At 47.7% G+C, this 25,567-nt stretch overlaps 1 protein-coding gene across 1 annotated transcript in view; it reads right to left on the bottom strand.

Moving 5' to 3' along the window:
* CACNA1B (calcium voltage-gated channel subunit alpha1 B) overlaps positions 1 to 24,817 on the bottom strand; it is a 324,587-nt gene extending 299,770 nt beyond the window's left edge. The window contains exons 1-3 of the mRNA XM_062011331.1: positions 24,558 to 24,817; positions 22,408 to 22,513; positions 15,364 to 15,503 (exon numbers count right to left, since the gene is read on the bottom strand). Coding sequence (XP_061867315.1) covers positions 15,364 to 15,503; positions 22,408 to 22,513; positions 24,558 to 24,817 — 506 coding nt within the window. The remainder of the gene's footprint in view (positions 1 to 15,363; positions 15,504 to 22,407; positions 22,514 to 24,557) is intronic.
* Positions 24,818 to 25,567: the final 750 nt, after the last annotated feature.

The following is a 25,567-nucleotide window of genomic DNA, read 5'->3' as shown; positions in this document are numbered from 1 at the left end:
ACTTGTAGACTTCCCCCGTGCCTCACACAGACACTCATACGCTGCCTGACACTTGGCTGCAAACATCATGGGACTCTGCTTGGTGGCTGAGTCCCTCAGACCACTTACCTGGAGCTGAGCTGCCCACACACCACTTGGAAACACTGGCATGAGGCAGCTGGACTTCACAGATCTCTTACCTTCTAAAAATATTCCTGCAAAAAAGAGTCAAGAGTCTCCAAGTGGGACAGGAGGTGCCCAACAGGGACATTACACCAAGGCCTTATGTGTCCTGGTGAAGATGCTCTGTCCCTGCCTTGTGCTTTCTCCACTCCAAGTCACTGTAGCTACTGCAGAGTCCTTCCCAGCCCTGCCCCAGATCATCTATCCTAGTGCCACAAGGCTCCAGGTGAAGAGCTTTTCCCAGCATACTCCCTGCAATCTCAGCTTCAGTCACTCTTCCTACACCAGCAGCAGGGCCAAAGCAATGCAACCACTGACAGAAACGAGCTGCTGGGGAGGCAAGTGGTTCTGTGCCCCTTCCAGCACAGCCCCGAGCACACTGCCAACACTCATTAGATCAAACCCCATAGAAGCAGCAGCAGAGATTGTCCTCCCAGTCCCTTTGTGAGACAAGGTCCTGATCTGCCTCCCAACAAAGTGCCCACATGGTTCACCTTTCCATGCCACACGTGCTGCCTGCAAGGACATCCAGCCCCACTCTATCACAGTCTCCTTTCCATGGGTAAGGATCCTCTTTCACAAACTGCCTCAGTTATTTTAACAACCTAACAATGGACAGAAAGTTATGTCTCCTTGTCCTCCCCTGTCTGGTGCAACAAGCTGGGATCCATCTCTTGGTGCCTGCAAGAGCTTGTTCACAAACCCCTCAGAACTTGTTTTCAGTTTTTTAACAAAAAGATCCACTGGCCAGTAAAAAACATGTCTTTTTAAAGAGAGGAATAGGCAAATAACCTGTATTTCAGATGCTTTCTATGTGAAAAGTAGTAGCTCACAGTTGTGCATAAAATTTGGAAGGCTAGTGAACTGCAAACTAGGAGTTAGAGGTAAAGACATTGTTGAGTGCAGGCAGAATGGAGACAGCATTATTATCTGGCCATTTCAGAAAGCCACACAGCCTCCCTTATTAACAAGATGCAATTATTAAACATGGTCCAACATGTTCTCCACACTTGGGCAGTGTTGTTGTTTCCCAGATGAGGCCAAGTGTCCCAGCCAGTGCTGGCCATCATGCAGTAAAGCTCATCTCCATTCACCCAGGCTGGAGCCCAGCCAGTGGAGAGTCCTGTTTGGGACCACGCTTGTCACACAATGTCACCAGCTCATGGATGCACTGCAACGTCAGCTGCAAGGAGTACCAGACATCAATGAGGTGGCAGATGCTTGCTGTGCACTCAAAATACCAAGGCCTGAAGCAGCTCCTAGAGCTGATGGTGATATTGAGCCAATTTTAGGCAAGAAGCCCAACAGTATTTCTGTGACAGAATCTGTAACAAAGCAAGAGAGTTACTCCCTCCTAAGCCTACTTGCAATGGGTTTACACTGTGGTGCAGGACATTGACCACTCGTTCTTGAACACCCAGGTCAGCTTCTGCAGAGGTGACAAAAAACAAAGGTCAGGTTTGGTCCACACACATGACTGGGAAGATAAGCAGAGCAAATGTCTGCAGCACCAAGGACTCTGTTTTGCAAAGTCACTCTTCTTGATCCTATTCATATTTCAAAACATCTCCAACTGAGACCCATTAATGTAATTGATTTTTAATAGCATTCTCAAAGAAATGATGTGAGGATTTTAACAGGCTAATGTGAGGATTTTAACAGGCTATTAGATGGAAATCAAGCCTCTCCCAAACCTTCCTCCCTAGAAACAAAAGTTTCCAAAGATGCAGGGGGGCTATTCCATTCCTGCTGATGGACAAGGAGCTACTACAGTGACCTGAGCAAAAAGGACACTAATTCCCCATATTCCACCCCACATGGCATCGATGGCAGCACTGCTGGAGACCAGAGGCTGGGAACTACAAGGGAAGGTTTTCTCATCTTTCCCACATGAGAGAAAGCAGAGGGCAGACCTAGAAGGATCAGAAGCAGAAGTGCTGTCTGATGATCTGGAGGTCTTCCAGGTTTCAAAAAGAAGAAAAAGAAAACATACATCCTGCTTGCTTTTGTTCTCTGGGCTCCTTCATGACAAGCAGGCATTGGCTGGTATCTCAGATCAGGCCTCTGAAGCCCAAGCAGCTGAACCTGGCAAATGGTTATAGTCAATGGCTTCAGCAGTGCTGCAGTAAGCCATTACAGCTTCTGTCCTTCTCCTGGGGAACGAGGCACCAGGCCAACCTCTCCCTTTTACTCATTCCCTGTGTGCACACCACCTGTGTGCCATATCTTTTCAGAATCTACCCATTTCAGAATGGTCCAAGCAATTCGAAGCCAGGCTGTTCTCCTGGAGACCGGCTTTGCCGTGGATGACATTCCTCTTTCTCTATTCAGTCCCTTCTGCTCCAGCAAAAGTGGAGCCACGTTTTTTCTTTTCCATCCTCTAGCAAATCAGTGACAATACTCCTGGACATTTTGACTCAAAGCATGTCACCTCCCCCAAAGGTCCAATCTTTCCTCAGGTTAAAATCTGACAGACACCCACAGTTGCAATTTCCCCTGTGTGGCACGCCATCGTTTTAACACATTCCCCGTGATACACGAACACTGAGCTCCATGCAAGATTCTCCCACTCACTGTGAGTGAGCATCTGCATTTCTGGAAGATTATGCTGTTACCATCTATTTTACTTCTGATTCAAATTCTCCTCACTTGATTTCAACATTTTTTAAGACTTATTTTTACTTCTTTCGAGACATTTTCAACTCCCTTCTTTTCAATACTGTCAAGCAGCCTCTTTCACCAGCACAGCACAAATTTGGGTACCATTATCTTTAAAAATGAAGAGGTAGAAATGTGGAGACAAAGGAGAAGAGCAATGGCCTAAAATTCTTTGTTAGCCAATGACATGGGCAGCAAAGAAACACAGGCCACCCAAAATCCCAATCTGTTGCTCAATGTCCTAGGCCAGAGAACTGAATCACAGAAACACAGAATCTTAAGGGTTGGAAGGGACCTAGAAAGATTATCCAGGGCAACCCCCCTGCCAGAAAAGGATCTCCTAGAGTAGGTGACATGGGAACTTGTCCAGATGGGTTCTGAATGTCTCCAGAGAAGGAAACTGTATTACCCTGGATCTCAGACACAGCATTATCTGCTGCTATAGTCTCGTGTTCTTTCATGCCTTCCAGTTGAAGGAAGGGAACTGGATCATGCTGAGCTTTCTTTGTCCTTTGCACCTCTTGTGAATGTCAGGGGCTACCATGATTTTATATCTGTTATAATGAGCTTTAATGTTGTAATCTGGGAGGGAAAACAACACAGCATTCTTTCAATAATAGTGAATCATCGAGTGGTCTTATGCTTTCCACAACTGGCAGCAAAGTTTGATAGTTCCAAACCTTCTTACATTGTACATAACCAATATAATATTTTATTATTTGATACAGAGAAAGAAATTTAAACTGCACCAGCAGCCTGAGATTCACCCAGCCAAGGCAGGCTGGGAGAGAAGTTTGACAGCAGAACTTCAGCAACGTGTCGTGCTTCTGTCCAGGAAATGCGTAAACAAGGTGAGACTTGTCATCAGAGGACAACAAAAGTAGAACTCTTTGCTTCTCAGGGTAGAGATAACCTGCATAAATTAGTCATGAGGATATAGATGTTACCAGATGAATGTTTTTGGACTGATAAAGCGTCGTTTACTTGCAGTTGATGGTTATGGGCTTTTGAAAAGAATAGGATTAAAAAGCTATTTAAGGAGTTTGGAAATAAAAAGCCATTTAAGGAGTTTGCTGGACTTCAGTCTTTGTCCTGTGGCCACAGCAGCCAGGATACAGTGGTTCACATCTTTACCAACACCAGACTTGAAGCTTTCACCTCATCTTTTCCCCGGAACCACTGCTGATGACCATGAGGAGAGGTGCTACCCATCTACCACCAGATGCACCAGCCAGAAGTAGATATGTCTTCACAGTGCAGGAGTAGCTCACTGCCACTTTGCACAGCTTTGGACTGCTACCCTTTACCCAACCAGAGGACAGAAAGGCAACAGAGATTTGTCCTTGGCGTTGGAAGGCAATGGTGCCTGACCTCTGGCAGCTGGATCTGACTTTCAGGTCTGACTTCAGTGTCATTCAGGACAGGATCACCTTCTGACAAGATAATGTCACCTGCCAGAACCTTCTTCTGTGCTCGAAATCCTGTAAAGGTTGAGACTGCAGCTGAGGAAAGCCCTCTCCTCCCTAATCAAAGTCAAGGCAATGTTCACTACAGCAAGAGAGCAGTAACGCTTCTGCAGCACCTGGCCTGATGGTGCCAGAGCTCACTTCTCTAGAAAACCAGAACAACTTTACCAAAGTGGCATCTACATTATAAGAAAGCACCTTGGATTCATTTTAAATGAGTGACAACTTTCAAATGTCCCTCCCTGAAGCTTAGGCTTACTGAGGGCACACTTAACATAGCACTGAAGTTTCTCTCTAAGCTGCAGCACAGCCTGCAAAAAGATGTTTTGTCTTTAAATCAGACATTAAAGGATGGAATAGCACTACTCTTACTGACATTACTTCATGTATAAAAAGACAAAGTTTAGCCTTGACATGCACTGCTGTATTTCACAGGTCATGATATAACAGGCTGGATTGCTGCTCTGGAGTCATGTCTCCAGCATGATTCAGGAGAAATTGCAAGATAAAGAAAAGGACAATTATGAAACAGCCTGTTCACATTTCCACCTAACTTATTTCAGGGAGAGCCAGGAAAGGGCCTAATCATCCTCCTTCAAAAACCCATTTCCTCTCTGGTGAATCTGTAGATGATCTCTAGGTGTCAGGGCCCAAAACAGACCCCTTCAGCTGTAACAAATTCTTGGGATGAGTTCCATGAGCTTAATTACATTTCCATTAGGAAAGAAGTTCTAAAACTTCAGTGTCTTCATTGACACTTTTCAAGTCCTACCCAAATAGACAGTGGGACATGGTTTCCTCTCTTTTTTTTTCTTTATCTCTCACTCTTATGAGACTTTCTTCTTAATTGTAACTCTCAGAGCTTTATCATTTCTCCTTAAAAGGATGCTTCTTCAACCTTTAATCATTTTCACAGCCCTCCTCCTAAACTCCCATGACCAAATTTTATTCAAGGGTGCTGATTCAGGACGTCTGAGATGGGGAACTAAGCCAAAAGACAGTTCAAGCTTGCTGAGAGCTCCAATTTAAATTCTTTCAAGTCCTTTTTGAACCAGAACCAAACTATATCCAACTGTTTGTGATTATCAGTTCAGTTTGAGAACTCTTTAAGACAGGGACACGTTTGGTAGCTGAAAAAGTCTTAGTCTCCTCTAAGCACTCCTTTAAGCTTTATATCACCCCATGGACCATTGATATGCTTCTAAACCCTTAGTATGACACTGGGTGCATCGTTTTTTGCAGACCCTTACAAGGAGGGGTTAATTTTAGCCTCTCTCTAGAAACAACCATAAAGAACAATCTTCACCATATCTAGAAACAGATTTATGGCACAGGTGTAACATTTGGTAACCAGCTTTCTCCTCCTGAGAGCCCCAGTGATGCACAGCACCACTCCATTCTCTGCTTCTGATATTTTCCTTTCTAAATCTTACAGCCCAACATGAACTGACTTGAACTGAGGCAACAGCTAAACCCATTGCTGGCTAAAACCTAGGGTTTAACTCAGGAGTGACCTGAACTTCTTGCTCCAGAGAGATGCTTTTAGAAGTCTACAGTTCATCATAAGAACCACCCACGCATACAGACTCACCCCTTGTCGTGCTTTAGGAGCAAAGGAGCAGGATCAGCCATAAGTACCAAAAGCCTTTGTAACCCCCTAAGGACAGGGAGGGCTCAAGTGCCACTGAAGGTCCCAGGCAAGACAAAACTCCTCCACTTGAGGAAGAAAATGAAACTTCATTTAATCCACCACCAACCAAAGAGAACAAACAGAAACACTCAGCTGAAACCCATCCAGAGCAGGGCAAACAATGACAAGTGCCACCAGCACCACCCTGGCAGTTCCCATTCCCCCCATCCCTCCCCTCTGATCCAGGCACCGGCTCCTCCTGCCCTCTGGGCTGGGCTCCAAAGCACTTGCCCTCTCTGACACAGGGTCTCCAGCTCTCACCCCCTCTGGCACAAGGTCCACCACACTCACCCCCTCAGGCACAGAGTTCTGCCAGAGCTGCAGGTAAGCATCAGTCCTGCCATTGTCCTTGGGTGCACTCTGGTCTCTGATCCAGCGCTGCTGCTTCCCTGCCTGCGGGGTCTGCATGGCCACCTCCCTCTTGCCCTGCCCTTCCACCTCCTACTCACTTCAAATTTACCTTCTTAAATAGTGTGGGCAGAGGTGCCAGATTGGCCCAGGAGGGTCAGAGGCGGGTCCAAACCCAGAGCAGGGGAAACATTTCAGGAACTGTTTATGGGGTAGCACTGCAGCCCCCTCCCTCCCATTACGAAGCACAAACAGCTCCACACGAACCCATCACATCTCTGTAGTCAGCTCTTGAAACCAAGATACTTTCTCCTCTACTGAGGGGATAAGAATATACACCAGAAAAAAACCTGACCAGTTTCCTCAGTGTTCCACCCTGAGATCACCAGGCAAGTGAGGATTTCATTTATTCATCAAAAGACAATGACCTGGCTCCAGCTTCCAGCACTAAAGCCTTGCTCTGGCCAGAACATCCCACATACCTTGTTAATGGTTCAGCAAGAACAAGATGGAAAGTAACTTTCCATCTCTACTAAGTTTCCCTGATGTTTTCAGAGAGCCCTGAGAAAGACAGTGGTCCCAAAGCACCCAAAACCTTTAGGGTGAGTTGTGGATCCAAGGGTGCGTGTGCAAATGTGACACTTGCTCCTGGCACTCGGGATTATAAATCCTCACTCTTTTCAACAGTCACAGCCAGGTTCTTATCATCTCAGGTGAGCAGGCACTTTGTCATCAAAAGCTGGCCTCTTGGGAACTGGAACACAGCAGCAGAGTTTAAGAGGAGCCTGAGAAACCCTGCACACTCCTCATCTCATCACGGGACAGCACCTAACACCACGCAGAGCACTCGGTGCTTTGTGTTTAGGGGCAGGTGTGGGGGGTTCTTTTAACCTGGAAAGCATTAGGAAAATTAACATTAAAGCACTTCATAGCTGCAATTATTTGTGGTTTATGTTTTGAGTTGCTGGTGTTCATACCCAGCTATAATAGCAGCTAGGCATGCAATGCTTTCTACCTATAGAGAAGGGCAAGCAGGCAAGCTGTCAAGCAGATGCCCACAGTACGTGTTTGCTAGGGCAGGATCAGATCACAAGGTCCAGAGTCCTCTTCCCACCTGCGGTCTCCACAATTGCCTTTGCATGGTACAGATGGTTCCCCCACAAGGGACAATATTTTCCTGTCACCAGCCTCCCTTCAAGGGCCATAAAAAGCTAAAAATGTTATCTGGACTCTGGACTAACGATCCTGCCTGGCTTTGATAAAGGCCTGGCTGTGATGGGAAAGCATGCCTCCCTTTCACTTGGGCTGGTCATTTTTGCTTCACAGCTGCCCAGCTTCGGTGCTCGTGGGCCAGGGAGATGTAAACACCCTCAGATGGTGTCTGACACTCCCCTCTGCGAGAGCAAAAAGCTTCACAGCAGCATAAACATGCACAGAACATGGAGAGCAGCACAAGATGGAAATCTGAGGAAAGGCTTTTATTTCCCTTCTTTGAAGAAAAGCTCTTTGTCCATGCCTCAACTTTCCCACTTCTTGTCGTGTGGCACAGTCGTTTATCAGCTCACATACCAGGTGTTCAATATCGTGCAGTCACTTCTAATAAAGTAAGAGATAAGCACGTCAATCTCATTGTCTTTTTGCCCTTGAGAAATACTCTGACCTGAAACACTCAGTTTGCCACAGCCAGATCAGAGCTTCAAGGGTAACTTCTGCCAGGGAAGGGCTGTCCCCACCTGCAGGTTCTCTGAGGGTCTGTGACCATCTGTAGTCTTCCTCTGAGCACAGCCCTGAGTCCTCCTCTGCTCAGGAAAATCTCCTTTTAATTTAGCAGCCAGCCACACAATTACACACCCACCTGCTTAACTCAACCTGCTTCTCCCCACCTCCACCAAAATCAACGCACAAAAGCCATTATAAGTAACGTTAAAAAAAAGAGACACGAGCCCTAATTAACGCTCCAAGAGGCTCAGCATGGCCTGGGACCCCCTCTGCTAGGTGAAACAAGCCCAGAGGGAAAGCAAGCTCTGGTCCTGAGGAACCTGCTTCCCCACTGGGCAAAACTGGCTGTGGTAGTGCATCAAAGGAAACAGGGACATTTACCAGTGTGGGTTTAAAGCCCTCAAGTCCTTCCTCCCTGTCCAGTGTCTTCTTTGAAGGAAGCTGCTGCTTCAGCTCCCCCAGAGCCCAGATAGCCAAGGGACAGGAAACTGAAGAACTTCAAACTACTTTTGACTGTTCAAAATGAGAACAAAAAATGCCCTTTTCTCTCCCAGTTACTAAGCACTCGTTTGCTTTGCCTTCCACCACTGCTGCCCTCATCTGCCAGCCATATTAACCAGTTAACCCCTTGCATTCAGGAAAACAAGTCAGTTCTCTTTGCCTTGTCCAACTGTGTCTGATTTAATTTCAGAAGGTACCCTTAGCTTTTCTGAGCCAGCAAGTATCCATCCATCACTGGAGCATAAAAGAGATTGAAAACAAGGATCAGCTCCATTAAAATCTACAGAGGCTTTGCTCTTTGCATGACTCATGCACAATGCTAATAGCAATCAGCCTTAGTCCATCACCACCCATACTGTATAACCATGCAGAGAGGCTTACTCGATTTCCTTGTGACAACTCGTCAAGATAAGCTTATCCCTCTTAAAGTATCCATTTTCCCATCTCCTGTTGCTGCTCAGCTTTGCTTTCTAGCACCAAAGTGACAAAAGTTCTGTGGCAGAAAAGCAGAGAGGAATCTGCATTTCCCTGATCCTAGCCCCTTTATTCCCTGGGTGTCTGGATCTGAAGCTTATGAACAAAGCACTGAGAATACTGTCTAAGGTGATGCTGGCAAGGCACCTAAGGGGCTTTATTTCACTTTAGTTTTGCTTTTCAAATTACTACATTGCATGGTTATTTATGGGTGGCAAGACTGAGTTGTTCTGGGGAGTCAGCCACATAGGACCCCTGAATTCACACATCCTAAGACTTGTAGGCTCTTGACTACACAGGAACACGGATGTGGAGAAAAGGAAAGTCTAGTCTGTGGGCACCTCTGGGTATTTGACAGCTTTAAGAATCCCAGACATCCACTTCTCAAATCCTTTCATGGTCACATCCCATACATAAGGGAGTATGTCCACCTAGAACTGAAAGATCAGAGGTCCACAGCCTGCTGTGCAGCTCAGGCTGGATGGTTCCTGTGCCTCCCTCTTTGACAGTCATCACTGCAACCCAGGCTGCTGCTGCTCCTCATACACTGCACCAGGAATAGCATCTCAGACTGCCCACATACCAAGACGATCCTGGTAACCAGCACAGCTAACATCAAGGATGAACAGGTCTTTATTATGCTACGAAATGAGTTACCTTCCAAATTATTAGCATTGCCAGGAGCTGGGAGCACATTTCTCAGTCATCCAGACAATCAAGATAATTCTAGCTTTTCTAATTTGTTCCCGACAGCCTGAGACATCAGTAACAGCAGAGACTTGGTGCACATCATTTGGCAGCTCCAGGCCTGGCACACGCTGTCTCTGCCAGTCCCACCCAGAGATCCAGGCAGCTGATCCAACTGGCTCAAGGAGCCACCAGGACTCTTCGAGAGTGTTTAATCCAGGCTGGCTGAAAGCCAAAAAAATGTTAACTCTGCTCATAAAGGACAGAGGATGATCCTTCCAGGTGCTCTGTTTGTTTATGCTGGTCTTTAGCAACGCTTGGTGTTGGACAGACACCGTGCGTGGTTGCGGTCACTGCCTCCAAGAGGGTACAACAGAACTAGGAAAGGACCAGAGCAACAGGTCAGTGATGCACAGAAAAGCTCTCAAGTCAAGAGAGGCTGGGCAGCATAAATCTCTGACCAGGGAAACAAAGCCAAAAGTATAAACAGGCTCCAAGGCAGCACCAAGGAAGACAGTCCCCTTCGGCCACACAATTTAAAAGCCATCAAACCTGTATTTCTTCCCTGAAGACATCTGAATTTTGGGAACCAGAAAGATAGGATCACTTTATCCATGCCTTGTTCTCCATTCTTCCCCTTGGCAGCCAACCTATTCCACCATCTCCAGCTGGAAAGGATGTCTGTAGTTTAACCCAGTACAGCATTTCTTCAGGCTATGGTATCCATAGCCCAGAACACCAGGAGAAATCTTCCCATCAACTCCAACAGGAATGGCTCAGAACCCCTGAAGCCAGGCTCACAGCTCCATGCACTGCCATCTGAGGGGTTTGGATGTAGGGACGACTTTGCTCAAGACAGCTGTGGATATCTGAGGTTTCCACCCCAAGACAGTTTGCTGTTGCCTTGGGAAAAGTGCATTCAGATCATACAGTCCCAGGCCACTAGAGAAATGGTGTTTTTGTGTGATTTAGGGCTGTTTGTGGGTGATGTCATCACTGGAGCCAACGCAGTCCCATAAAAAATGTGAAAATGAAATGAGCAGGAGCTGTAAAATATACATCTCTCTCCACAAGAGCAACAGGCACATCACAGCAGGGCAGCTTTCCTCGATACTCATCCACATCTGGAGGAGTTTACAAGAAACAACTAAAAAAATCCTTCAAGGACCAGCAATCTAATATTTTCCCAGGCCTCTATTGCCACCAGATCAGCAAAGCTTCCTTGGAAGGAAATGAGGAAAAAAGGCAGCACAGCATTGCTGTGGAAAGAAACAGTGTTTTCTGGAACAACAAACCATTTTGGGCCACATTCTGTTAGACTCCAGTTTAGCTCAATAGGATATCGATCCTGGCTGCATCTAACACAGCCCTGATTTGTTCTCTGATTAACAAGTTCTGCTGTCTGATTTTGACAAACAAAATGTCCATCATTGCAGGTAAATTAAAGAAATGCATATTTATCAGTAGTGCCAGTGTGCAGGCATTGAGCAGCAAAAAAATGGGGTTGGGAAAGCAGGTGGGAAGGGTTGCTACAGGCTGTAACGTGTACAGAAGGGTAAGTTCAATAAATGCAGAGCCTTCCCCCACAGCCTGCTCCAAAACACACCCAGACACTGGCTGGCCTTCTTCCTATGGAAACAGCTAACAGGAGCGAAGCTGCTCTCTGCTTTTATGGGTAAAAGCTGAAAATGAGATCAGATTTGGTGACATTCAGCATTTGCCTTAACCAGAACGTGCCCTCCATGGGATTAGCAGACCCACAGCTCAGCGTGTGGCATCACCAGATGCATTTCCACGGTCTCTCGTGCTCACACAGAGCCAAGAGAAACCCAAATCCCTCTAATATTGAGGATCAATGTGAAACTGAGCTTAGGAACCAAATACTGCTCACTGCCTGGGGAACACGAAGTAACATTTTCCAGGAGGAATCTTGCACATATGGCAAAGGAAAAGCCTTTGATGGAGCAATGAAATGATATTTCAATAACTGATGTCCTACCTATCTATATTTATAAGAACACATTAAGGACAAGTTTAGCACTGCCCTTTTTTATTATTCTCTAATAAATTACAGAACCCACTTGATCTTCTTTTTGCAGCACACAGGTCTGGGCCTGGCTTCCACAGAAATGAAAATGAAGGTCCCGCTTGTGTCACCCTCCCCCTGGAGAAGCAGCCGGGTTTGGCAGCAGCAAGGGTTCTTCCTCAGCAACCTGCCTTTAAAGCCTCGGTGCAGAAATGCTAGGAGATAATGTCTGTCTCAAACAAACAGCCTTGTTCAGACTTCCCCTTGTCAGCCAAGCTAGGGCAGGCAATGGGCTGATGAAGGGGTTTGTGGCCAGTGAAGGAAGCCCGAGGAAGAGGAGCTCCTCCTTTCTCACACAGACCCATGGCAACACAAGAGTGAGCTAAGAACATGACAAGGATCTGGGCAATTCAGAGCAAAACACAACAGGCTACAGAGAAAACACTAATTCAGTCCCCTGTGTGAAGCTGCAAATCTTTCCCTGTTATTTCTCTCCTATAGGTCCCTGTGCTTCAGCACTGGGGTTGGAAATACAGCCCTAGATGCAGGAAGGCATTTATCTAACCAAGCACAGGAGTTACCCTGTTATTTTCAGTAGGGCTCCCCCCAGACACTGGAAATTTGGCACAAGCTCCAGCACCTTGCTAAATCCAGCCCTTGAAATACGGGATGAGAGATCTGTGGGTTTTCTCAGTGGAGATGACTCTTGGACTTGATGTCAGTGGGTTTATGCTTTGCCTTCCCTGCCTCGCCTGCCTGGTGGGAAGCCCATGTACAAGACAATACAGCCCAGCCAGTATCACCATTGGAAACCAGCAGCTTTGACGTTAACAGGATTGTACTTCAAAGGAATACGTGTGTTTGCAGATGGCAACAGGGTTCCTCATTACAGCTGTCTAATCAAGGCAATATCCCGCAATTATGCTCCGAGATCAAACGGGGCTGCAAGCACTGCTCACAGAAACACCAGCACCAGGAACGTGGTGGTGTCATCACACACTCGGCTGTGATGCCACAAACACAGCACACGGGCCAGCAGAGTGCCCAGGGGGCCAAGAAGGCCAAGGGCATCCTGGCCTGGGTCAGAAACAGCGTGACCAGCAGGGCCAAGGAGGTGGTTGTCCCGTTGTCTCGGTGCTGGGGAGGCTGCAGCTCGAGTGTTCTGTTCATTTCTGGACCCCTCACTACAAGGACATTGAGGTGCTGCAGCATGTCCAGAGATGGGCAACAGAGCTGGGAAAAGGGCTGCAGAACAGGTCTGATGAGGAGGGGCTGAGGGAATGGGGGTGTTGAGCCTGGAGAAGAGGAGGCTGAAGGGAGACAGCAGCACTCTGACACTCCCTGATGGGAGATGCAGGGAGCTGGGGTTGGTCTGTTCTCTCCAGCAACGAGTGACAGGGCAAGAGGAAAAGGGCTCAAGTTGTGCCAGGGAAGGTTGAGACTGGACATTAGGAACAAGTTTTTTACCAAGCAAGAGGGTTGTTCAGCACTGGAAGGGGCTGCCCAGGGAGGTGCTGGAGTCCCCATCCCTGGAGATATTCAAAATATGCCCAGATGAGGTGCTGAGGGGTATGAGTTGGTTTAGTGATGGGCCTGGCAGTGTGAGGTGAGGGTTGGACTCAATCTTGAAGCTCTTTTCCAACCCTGATGATCTGTAACACTACACACACCACATTACAGCTACTGTTGCAAAACTCAGTCACAGTCACAACTAGGCAGTTACACCAAAAAACATCTATTTTGATTCTTGGCCTGTGTGTAGGGGAAAAAAACAACCCTAAAACATACCAAAATAAATAACAATATGGCTGGAATTCAGAAAAGCTTTTATGTAGAGCCTTAACTTGAAGCACAGAACCACTGGAGTCAGCTGAATTCAAACATGTACTTGAATGCTTTGCTGAAGGATAAACTAAACCACATGCCAAAGTCCTTTCCAGAATCAGGGCCTTAATTACTTTGCTTTAAGCACACAGAAGGACATGGTGCTAACCAGGAATCAGAACATGCCAGTGGTGCAAGTAGTTGTAGCATCTGTGCTAATTCTCTCTTCCTCCTGGTACCCCCTGTGCTTCCAAGCATGTAAATCTCATTCTCCTTGTGGCTCCACTGAAGTTTCTATTGATTCAATACCCAGCCCCAGCAGCAGGAGAATCAAGCCCTGCATATTTATTTTCTTCCTCTCAATACATAAATTCCCTCTGGCCTCTCAATTGCTGTATCACATGGTACACTGGATGCAAATAGAATTACAGTGATAATGTAGCTAATGAATACATTTGTACATGTGTGCAGGCATTTTCCTTACAACATCCTACTCTACATCACTAACCAGACTGAAGAATACCTGTGTTTGTCACACACAGTAGCAGAAGAGGTGTGTGACATGAGTGAATGTTAATAACAAGAGCCAGGCCACAGTCTTCGTGGGGCAAAACCAACTGAAATCCTCCCAGGATGATGACTGCGAGAGCAAAACCTCACATGGACCTTTGTGATGTTTCCTTTGGAGCTCTAAAGAGCAGTTTGTTGACCATAACTGTTACTTAATGTTTGTGTTTTTGTTATCATAGAATCCCAGCATGGTGGGGGTTGGAAGGGACCTTTAGAGCTCATCCAGTCCAACCCCCTGCAGAAGCAGCTCCCACCTAGATCAGGGGGACAGGAACATGTCCAGGGGTGTCTTGAAGCCCTCCAAGGAAGGAGCCTCCAGCCCCTCCCTGGGCAGCCTGGGCCAGGGCTCCCTCACCTCAGCACCAAAGGACTTTCTCCTGGTGTTTAAGGGGAACTGTTTGTGTTGCAGCTTCATCCCATCACCCCTTGTCCTGTCACTGGATACAAGAGAAAAAAAGTGCTGCCCCAAGCTCCTGACACCCACCAGTGAGATATTTGTCACTATTAATGAGCTCCCCCATCAGCCTTCTCTTCTCCAGGCTGAACAGCCCCAGGTCCCACAGCCTTTCCTCACAAGGAAGATGCTCCATTGCCCTGATCATCTCACATTACACTATATTTCTATAAATAGAGAAACTGTTGCAAAACATAGCAGAAACATCATAAGCACTTCCAAGGAAGCAGTTAGTGATTTCATCTCAGAGCAGGGTACAAAATGAACAGGTAACGTTCTCAGCTCCATCCTTTATGAGACGTGCACCCTCTTTACATTATTTTTAGAAGAGTTATTTTATCACAGGCTAAATTCAAACTGCACTAATTTCAGAGCTGTAGTAGCCTGAAAAATGGGATGCATTTCATTTATCTCACTCAATGTTGACTTTCAAATTCCTGCTGTAATAACAGAAGATAGATTGATTTAAATCAGGTTCAAGTACCTAGTGGCAATTAGAACCTGCAAAGGCTGAGAAATGTCAGTAAGCATCTGGAGAAGACACACGCCATGGACATGATAGATGCAAATAAATGTCCTCAGAGCCTCTTTTTGCTTGGTTCATACAATGCTTTGAAAGTGACTCATTCAGCACAGTAGCCATTATTTAAAGACAGGTCAGAAATGAGGGAGGGGGTTGTACTGTTTCACTAAAACCACTCCCACCCCAACCCATGGTTAAAACAACCAACACAAATCAAAGCAAGAGCTCCTCTTAAATTCAGGGTAAGAGGAGGTCACTTACCCTGTGAGGACCACGACAAAATCCATCACGTTCCAACCGTTTCGGAGGTAAGAGCCTTTGTGAAAAACAAACCCCAGAGCGATGATTTTTATACCAGCTTCAAAACAAAATATTCCAATAAAGTAAGGCTCAGTGTCATCCTGAAAGAGAACAAAAGTCACAGGTGTCAGGCACTTGCCTATGCTCCTGCACTCGTAGCAAGTCAAACAACCACGTGCACCAGCTTCACACCCTTCCAGGTCTCTGAGCAGAGACGAAACCAAATGGTTTAAGTTTACTGGCACTAAGCATGGCAAAGAGTTTCCTTCTTATTTCTCTGAAGGTCAATTTGTTTTTTCACATTAGAAATTTCATTTGCCTTTATCCTCATGGTTTCACCCTACACTTTCCACCTTTACTCAACACTCCAGAGGGAACTTTCATAATGAAATGTTGCTCCAAGTGTGTATTTAAACTGGGGAGCACCAACTTCTGTACTTACAGATGTGGAAGAAAACATTTGCTTTACAATCCACCCAGGAAACTGAAACAAGGATATCTTAGGGAGTAGCAGCCAGCACAGCAGCCTTGCAAACACTGGCAGGAAATTACTTATTTATCTTCTATGCCATCAGTTCTTCCTTCACTCTTTCTCCTCCATTTTATCAGTTCTCCACAGCTGCAGTTTCCTTTGTTTTCCCTTCACAGTGTATCTGATTCAAGGGAGGGGGGGAGAAATCCCCACTCCCTACCATGAACAGCAGGAGCAGTGAGGTTTGTGCTTCAGTCCCAGGGTGCAGACTAAAGCACACCCTGGGGTCACAGCTTCATGTCCTAACTCACTAGAGAGAAAAAGCAAGCTTAGTCCCCACAGCCTTACTAAACCTTTCTTGCTTTCCATCTACGGCACCAGATCCCTCAGGATTGTACTTTATTGATAAGAGTTTCAACAGTAATTCAGTGCCAAATGGAAGCATTCACATTTGGAAGGAATATGTAAGCAAGAAATGGGAACAAAGCAAGAGGTGAAGGGAACAGGCATCAATTTCAAGAACATGTTAATTAGCTTTGGCACCTGTAACCAATTTGCAAATGTGCCTTAGATCCCTGATTTCAGCTGAAGTTAACAGAGGTAAAGCAGCCCTACCCAAAAGGAAGCAAACTCCCAAATTAGGAGATTAGAAATCTTTGTTCTAGAGGCTTCAACATTTGTGACCATCAGAGCCAAAGAGCTGAGCTGCTGCTCGATGCACAGTTGCTTACATTCTGCATTTCTGCTAATGACAAGAGGTGGTTTTAGTTCTCCTGTACAGAAAGAACATGAATGCCAAGTCTTGTGGCCACAGAAGAGAGAGAAAAAGGAGTTTTGATACTTGTAGAATTTGTTCTACAAGCATGGCAACCCTTGGTCAACTGTCACCCAGCACTGGCACACAGACCCGTGCTCCAGGCTTAGCCCTTGGGACAGCAAGCAGCTTTTTCACTCCTAGAAGACCAACATGATATCACACCCCTCTCCAAGAGGCTTCTGCCCTTAGCACAGCAACACATACCCAGCTCAGCAAGTCAGCCACAAAGGACTGATCACTGGAAGATGCCTCTAAGCTGTTGGAAATCACTGCCTCTGGTCAGCCTGTTGCATCAGTGGCTGAATTAAAGTTCTGTGTCTTATAAAGCAGGAGCCCACACCTCAGTGACCTCAGCTCCTCCATATACTTCATCTTTCACCCCATGTCATCTCTATTCCTCTCTACCCTTCCTAACCTCACAGCCCCAGCAACTCCACCTGTCCTTCCCCTACACCAAGGCAAGATGACCAAGTACCTACAGAACACACACACACAAAAATGACTGGCCAAGCAGCAAAAAAAAACAGGGAAGAAGGAGTCAGAAATAATCATGTATAATTTCAGGAGAGGTTACCTTACTGTGCCCTCTGCTTTCCCTTGTGTACACAGGAGCACTCTAACAGCCTAGTCTGCTTGTTCTTCAACCCCATGATACCTGGCTGACTCACCAGAAAGCTGGGTTGACAATCAGTGAGAGCTGGGCAGGCTGAGAGCTGGGCACAGAGGAACCTGCTGAGGTTCAACAAAGGCAAGGGCAGAGTCCTGCAGGTGGGGAGGAACAACCCCCTGCCCCAGCACAGGCTGGGGGTGACCTGCTGGAGAGCAGCTCCAGGAGAGAGACCTGGCAGTGCTGCCTGATAATAAACTGCCCATGAGCAGCAACGTGGCCTCGTGGGCAAGAAGCCAATGGCAGCCTGGGGGCAGCAAGAGAGTGTGGGCAGCAGGGCCAGGGAGGTTGTGCTGCCCCTCTGCTCTGCCCTGCTGAGGCCTCATCTGGAGTCCTGGGGCCAGTGCTGGGCTCCCCAGCTGCAGAGGGACAGGGAAGTGCTGGAGAGAGGCCAGTGCAGGGCCAGCAAGATGCTGAGGGGACTGGAGCATCTTCCTTGTGAGGAAAGGCTGCGGGACCTGGGGCTGTTCAGCCTGGAGAAGAGACTGAGGGGAGATGTCATTAAGACTTACAAGAGGATGTCAAGACAATGGGGTGACACTTCTCTGCAGTCTCCAGTGCCAGGACAAGGGGTGATGGGCACAAGCTGGAACACAAACAGTTCCCCGTAAACAGAAGTAGAAACTCCTCTGGTGCTGAGCTGAGGGAGCCCTGGCCCAGGCTGCCCAGGGAGGGGCTGGAGGCTCCTGCTCAGGAGGTTTCCAACCCCACCTGGACACGTTCCTGTGGCCCCTGAGCCAGGGGAACCTGCTTTACAGGGTCTGGGGCTGGAGCAGCTCTGCAGAGCCCTTCCCACCCCACCATGCTGGGATTCTAGTTCAATAAGTATACAAAACCTTTACAAACAAAGGCCTCCTGGCTCATCCTGTATCTCCATCCCACAATTACTACCAAGCCTCTCAAAATGCCTCTTCTAACACACACAGGAGAAAAAAGATATACATACCTTTACCCACATACACTCCCCCTCATTACTCCCTCACTTCTTGGAAGCTTTGTATCTGCTCTGCTACCAGTCCTTTGCTCAATCTAGGTCAGGTACCTGCGATTACAGCTCCCAGCTTTAAAGAGCCAGGCGTCAGGTGCTCAAAGGTTTGACAGAATACGCTCTTCTCAAAGATAGGAGCTCTTAGGAAGTGGGTCAAAGGTTCCTATCAGCTTGTAGGGAAGCAGGAAGGCTCACAGATGGGCTCATGTATTTATTACAAAGAGAAACTGTCAACTATAGGGCTGGCAGTGAGTATTTGGGTGAATAAGAAGGGATGGAAAGTTGGCCTTTGGTAAAGCCTGTCTAAATTTGTGCTAATTTAGCCTAAGAATCAGGGCAGTAACAACAGAATGGAAAGTAGAATTTATGCCCCTTTAGGTAGTGGAGTCTGCTGCTGACAGCAGGATTTGCATGGCTGACATGGAAGGGTCTGGAGGACAAAGACATGGGTGACTTGGGCCTTGCAGCACTGAAATGGCACTGCTGTCAGATCAGCTCAGGCATCCTGCAGCCTCCTTCAGACAAGAGAGTGTGTTGTTGCTTGGGTTCAAGTGTGGGAAGGCAGGTGATAATGAGGATCAGTGTGCATGCTTGGAAGGAGGGTGGAGAATTTGGGCAGCAGCCAGAGATGTGCCAGCACGTTGTTTGCTGTGGACACAGCAAACCTTGAGACTAGGCCAAACACACATCTAATCAATATGTTTCAGATCAGAAACAACTTCTGTGTCTGCAAAGTCATTGCTATTCCTAGTCCATGTCCTAGTGTCTTTCCTCTGCCTCTGAATGTTCCAGCCATGACAAGTTTGGATGTGTAAGGCCTGTGTATAGGATAAAGAAGTAAATCCATTAGTAAAGTGCAAGAGCTGTTGTGCTGAATGTCTGAGAAAAGTGACATTCTGCCCTCATACCAAAAACACCCAGGGGAGTCAAACACTCAGAGCCCTACAGTGGTGACCAGATGAAAATCCTACAGCCCCACTGGTGACTTCAAACAGTGTGTGCCCCAGGGTGAAGCAGAAAACAGCCCCTGCCCTGTGAGATCTGATATCACCTCTGTCAGCCTGGGATGAATCTGTGGTCTGCTGAAGCTTCCCATGACAAGCTGAGAAATCAGGATAGGAGGCAGGGAGAGAGTGAGTCTGCCTCAGCATCACAAGTGAGGCATCCACCTGCAAGGCCATTCAGGGTCTGATGTGAAGCTCCATTCCCACATTTGGAGCTCTCACCACTAGGCTCTGGGCCACTCAGTTCATCTCCCTCAGCATCTTTTCACTTGGCATCACTCCAGTGTGTACAAACAATGCAATATTTATTGGGACAGAGAGGCACTGACTCTACAACCTATTGGCTAAGGCATTCAGCTGAGATGGACAGCAGCAAGTTTGTAGCATCTCTGTCCCAGTGGATAATTACTGATGGGAAGTAAATACTTCCAGCAGCCAAAGCATGTGAGCCTCCCAGCTCAGAGCAGGCAAGAGGGGTAGGTCATTCTGCTGTGAGCAGAGGCATAGGCTTATTTCTCTTGTCTGAAGAACAATGACTTGTAGACAACGCTCCAGCTCATCACTAAATGCTTTGACCACCAGACTGGTGATTTTTCAGAGCCCTGGTTCTGATCAGAACTTCCACCCTAGAGACAAGTAATGCTTTTCTGTGCTACAAACTACTCACAGAACATAGACAGAGAAAGTTTACTCATAGCTCAGTTGTTCCCATTCTTGAACCACTGCATATACTGAGACATCCCTTGCCCTTCCCAGGTGCTTAATTAATCCTGTTTGACCAGTAACATGAGCATAGCAAACAGCCAAGTGAGACTGCACTGCAGCTTCATATCTTGGGTCTCTGAGGAGATACACAGAGAAAAATTTTGATTGGAAATGAAAAATGGGGAAGACATTTGTATGGACCCTCCCTCTTTCCTCAGCTTTAACAAACAGGCAATCTTCAGGTACATCTCTGTGTCTGTGGCACCAAGTATTTGGGAAGCTTTGTGTTTCCTTCAACAACTCTGCCTGCATCTGCCAGGCATAAAAGGCTTGTGATGTGCATCTCATAACCCTAAGATCCAATTAACTCTTCAGTGACAACCCCTCACTCCAATGTGAACATTCTCATGAACCCCGGAGAAGGAAAGGCATCTCCATAAATCAGCTTCAAACAAAGAGGCCAATTTGATTCCTGTCAAGGCAACAATAAAGCACTTGCTGTTCTGCATGGACCTACTTATAATTTGGCTCAACAAACCTCTAAATGGATGGGAATGTCCAGCCACTCTGGTTTAGCTTGGATTTCCAGTTTCAATGAAATAACTTACAGTGTGTGGAAGTGATGGGAGCATTTGATAGAGCTTTCACTTAGAAAACCAGAAGGCATTTTTTTCAATGCTTATCCTTTGCAGCATTTGTTGAACATAGAGAGAACATTTCATGACTTGCAAAGATTCTTTTACATAAACCCCTTTACGCTTCAGAGTTACAAACATGCTGGAGTCAAAACAGCTTCAGAGTACCAAGATAAAAGTCAATGCTGCACAATGGTGTTTGGGTCAAAAATCAAGGGTTAATTCCTCTTTCATCACCAAGGCAGAGCCAACAAGGTGCAGACTGTGCATTTAACTCATACAGTTATGCTGTTCAGTGGTAGGGCCAGTGCCTTGCTTTGGAATGATTTGGGCAGGAACTGAAGGGCTGTGTGATACTGGGTGCTGTGAAATTAATAAGATGGGGGAAAGAACCAGTAAAAAGCCTCTAGGATCCTCTTACAAATCTAGGGATATAGAGGAACATAGAAACAACATGCTGACCATACCTACTGCTGCTTAAAATAGCCTCACCAAAGGGATACCAAGCCAGGACATCCACAAAACCGCTTTTCCCCTTCGCTGGACCACACGTTCGTAACTACGGGAGGCGTTTCCCCAGACTGATCATCACCCCTGGGTCTAATCCTGCTCACAAACCCAGGCTTGCCAATCCCAGCACACACAAAGACATGTTTAATGGCAGAAGGATCAACATGCAGCCATGGTCTTAGTTTTTTCCTCATCTCTTCTTAAGCAGGATTGATTCAAAGAGACAGAGACTAAGCAAACACAATGTAGGTGGGCAGTGAGCGCAGGAGGATTCGTTTCCAAACAGCCAGGATCCACCAGCTGACCTGAAGCTCTTTCTAGATCTATCACTTCTACACTTTTTTCCTGTTTCTGAAGAATGAGATGAGTTGCCCACTGCTATGGACCAAGCTTGGAAACTGAAGCAACCAGCATTCAGAGGCTCTAGCTTCTGGCAGCAAGCCTAATATGATCTTTGCATCATTTAATATCTGCATGTAAAGCACATACGGGTTCCTATTTACTCATCCTTTGAACATGCACCAGGATTAACGTGTTTAGGCACGAAAGATGTTCCAGATCATTAACAGCAGCAGAAAAATCAAACCAAACATTACCCATTTTTCCTACGGTGATGGTGAATGGAAGAATGCTTTGGAAGTTATTCACATCTTTTCTGCTGAAATAAGGTAATTGGGCTCATTACCATGAAGCCTGCAGGTAAATTATTTCCCTCAGTTAGCTGGTTTCTCTTTTTTGGCAGGGAAGTGTAACTATCTAAACCCAAAGCCTGCTTTGTAGGGTCCTTGCTATATGCAAGGAAGATAACTGAAAGCATCGTGAGCCAAAAAGGTCATTTTGTTCTACAACTCCCTGGGGAAAATCTCACAGAGTTTTATTTGCTTCTACTGATAATTCTGAGCATTTGGCAGTCCCTTCTGGCTTGGTTTATAGACAACCTAAGTTTGCTGCTCTGTTGAGCATAATGTAAGGTCCATCTCTACTCCTGCAGTTGGGCAGGGCTGGCTAGGGTGATGAAGCATTCTTGCAAAGATGGGAGCAGGAGCTTAGAGTTAGACTGGTTGTCACTGATTTCTTTTTCCTGGTTGTCAGCTCAATGCCCACTTGTTTACATCTGGACCTTCATCATAAATATGAGCACTTGTGATACTGAGTGACTGCTCTTGTATTAGACCAGAAACAGAGTAAATAAACAAATACAACTCACCAGTCTCTCTGACATAGGTGTCTTGTCTCCATCCGGCAAATGTTGTTCCAGAGCCAGCACAATACAATTGGCTATGATTGTAGCTAAAATCATATATTCAAATGGAGTGAGGACCAGAAGTTAAAGAAGACATTAGGCAACACAAGGACAACCTCATCTAAACCCCATTTCTACCTCAACAATTACATTAGTCAAGCTTTGGAAAATCTTTGATCGTTTTTTTTAAGACATTTGGTGTCTTTGACTTCCTCAGTTCTTTCTGGGGTGTCTTTGGAAAAACAAGGGTAGGAAATTTGCTCTGTTCTTTGAGAGAGCTAGTGACTTATGCTGAAGCTGAGCTTCTCAAGGAATTTGGGAGCAAGAAACCAAGAGGTCCAAAGGAAATGAAAAGCCACTAATAATTGTTATTTTTAAATGAGATTGATAAGATAAACCGCCCCAAAACAGATTATACAGCTGGCTGGGATCTGCTCAACTCCCTTCAGAAACACCCTGTTATTTAACTTGAGCACACAGTGGGCTAGAAAAGTTCGATTTGGAGTGTCTGTGCTGGTCCAAATGATGAATTACCGCTAGATTGCAACGTCTGCTCCTGCTGAGAACAGGCTCCTCGGTGGAGGAGGGCGGAGATCCCAGGGGAAAGGCGGCAAAGCCGACCCGAGGGACTCCTTTGCCTTTCGCCCTCATCCCTAGTCCCGAGCCCCAGGGCGGAGGCGGGCGGCTCCGCTCAGCACCGCGGACAGCTCCGCTCAGCACCGCGGACAGCGCCGGGCAGCGGCTGCCGGCCCCGCCGCGCTCCGGGTCCCGTCACGCACCCGACGAGAAGGGCGCAGCCGAGACCCTGAGAGGCAGGAGAGGGATGAACTGTGTCTCGGCTGACGGGAAGGACGATGCGCTGGCTGCCGGTGGAGCTCCGGGGAGTGTTTATTCTGACTCGAACGCAGGGAAGGAGAAATGGATGAGGAAGTTCAGCAATCCCTGTGATTTTGTAACGGGGGCAGCGAGATCAATACGTCTGTGTGTGTTCAGGGGGAAGGGAAGTGCAGTCACTCCACTGGTGCGGGTTTTTTTTCATGTTAGCCCCTCAGGAAGTGAAACTGAGGAAGCCTGAAGGGGAGCTGGCCCCTGTGGCAAATTAAAGTGTTGCTAGGAGGCTGGGAGGAGGCCTTGCTGCTTAGCTGAGGATTAATAGGTGTGTGATATCAAATGAAATGAAAACAACCAGCTCCCTTGAGACCACCAGTGTAACACACTCCTGTACACACACACATATACACACACACACTGTATCTACTCCCTGGTAACCTCAAATTGTCTGCTTCACTCTTCTCCTGGCTTACAACCCCACTGTGTGCATCATTCCAAGCAAACCCCCTTCTGAGGACGGTCTCTGCAGCTCGCTTGGCCTGGAAGCTGGTTCCAAGACAGAAAGCATCTGCCCCTTTCACAACACAGCCGATGATCCTTCCCTCCTCTTCCTGCCTCACTCTGCCACAAAGCTTTTTCCCTTTTGTTTTTTACTTTTTTTCATACCACCTCAGCTCAGGTTAAGGCACCTAATCAAAGTGACAAGATTCATGTTGATTGTAATGGATTCAGGAGGTGATGTACTAAAATCCTGGCTGTAATGGTTGTATTAATGGGATTCACAGGGTGCCTTGGCTAGTGATGTCCCAATCAATTCAGCTTTAATGATAAGGTGTCACCGTTTTTACCCCACGTTCTTCCTTCTATTTATAGTGAAAGAGTTGAAAAGCTCTGGGATGGAACAAGAACCAGGATTCATCAGAATGGATCACACAGAACCCTTTGCATTCGGCTCAAATTATAGGAAATGTAGATCTATGCAACTGTACCTCTCCCACCTGAACACACACTGAAATGCACGTCTGTCTCAGCCCTGGCACAGGCAAAAGCACGCTCTGCTCTCCCCACTGAAGCAATTTCCTACGATACCCATCTCCAGTGCTGTGCATTATGTCAGACACACGGCTCCATGTCACACACACACGCCCATTACACACACACTGGATCACACATGCACGTCCACATCAGCCCCAGCCCTTTGCTGCCTTGGGGGTGTCTCTTTCCCCCAGACTCCCTCTCCCCACGTTCCCAGCGTGCCCACACACCCTCCTTTGAAAGGATATGGCCATTCTGTTATTCTCTTGGCGTATTTCCGTATAACATTATCTTCACTGAAGATGAAGAGGGATCTGTTGACTGTGAAGCAGTTCTGTTTGACAGGGATGGGGTTGTAGAGAGCCATAGTCCTGGCCCTCTGAGCCATCGACTGCTTATACATCCTTTGGCCGGCTTGGGGGCCACCTTGCCGGCTGCTCCCTCTTCCAGCCCCGGCCGGCCCTCCACCTCCATAGCGGGTCGGCAGATCATCCCCAAACCGAGCCATTCTCGCAGTGCACGGAGCCGGGCGCTACAATCCAAACTGGCAGCCGAGGCGAGAGGAAGACGCATCACAGCGCGCAGCACTCCTTCCCTCCGGGGGCTCGGTTGCGGGATCGGGATCGATCGCAGCAAAATACAGAGATATACTTGGAAAATATATATCAGATCTATAGATCCCTTTCCTTTCCTCCGCCCCCTCCTCTTCCCTGCGGCTGCCCGGGGGCAGGAGGACGGCGCCGAGGCTCCGCTCACCTCCCCGCACAGGTGCCGGTTCTCCGGCCCGACCTCATGGCCGGGGCGGCGAGGGGCGGCCGCGCTGCCTTCCGCGGGGGCCGGGGGGCTGTGGGCCGGGAAGGGGCCGCGCTGCTGCCGTGCCCGCCGCGGGAGCTCCGCCGTGCCCGGCGCAGCCCAGCCCTGCCCGGCTCCGGCTGCGGCTCCGGGCCCGGCCCCGCCGCATGTGATGCCCGGAGCCAATCGGCCGCCGCGGCTCCGCCCGCTCCAGTCACCGGCACCGGGAGGCGGGCGGGGACCGAGGGAGGGATGGAGGGAGGGAGGGAGGGAGGGATGGAGCCGGCCCGGCCGCCGCCGCCCACCCCGATAAATACGGCGGGGCCGCGGCCACTCCCCGGGGCAGCGGAGACCGAGGGACGGACACCCCCCACCCTTCCCCCCGCCTCCCTGCGCAGGGCTCCGCGGCCGCGCAAAGCCCCCGGGCGGGGGGCGCGGAACGGGCGAGGCGGCGCCTGCGCGCATC

The sequence above is a fragment of the Colius striatus genome, chromosome 19, assembly GCF_028858725.1.
Source record: "Colius striatus isolate bColStr4 chromosome 19, bColStr4.1.hap1, whole genome shotgun sequence".
Classification (NCBI taxonomy): domain Eukaryota; kingdom Metazoa; phylum Chordata; class Aves; order Coliiformes; family Coliidae; genus Colius; species Colius striatus.
Note: the sequence above shows the minus strand (reverse complement) of the source record. Positions and strands in the feature narration are given on the sequence as shown.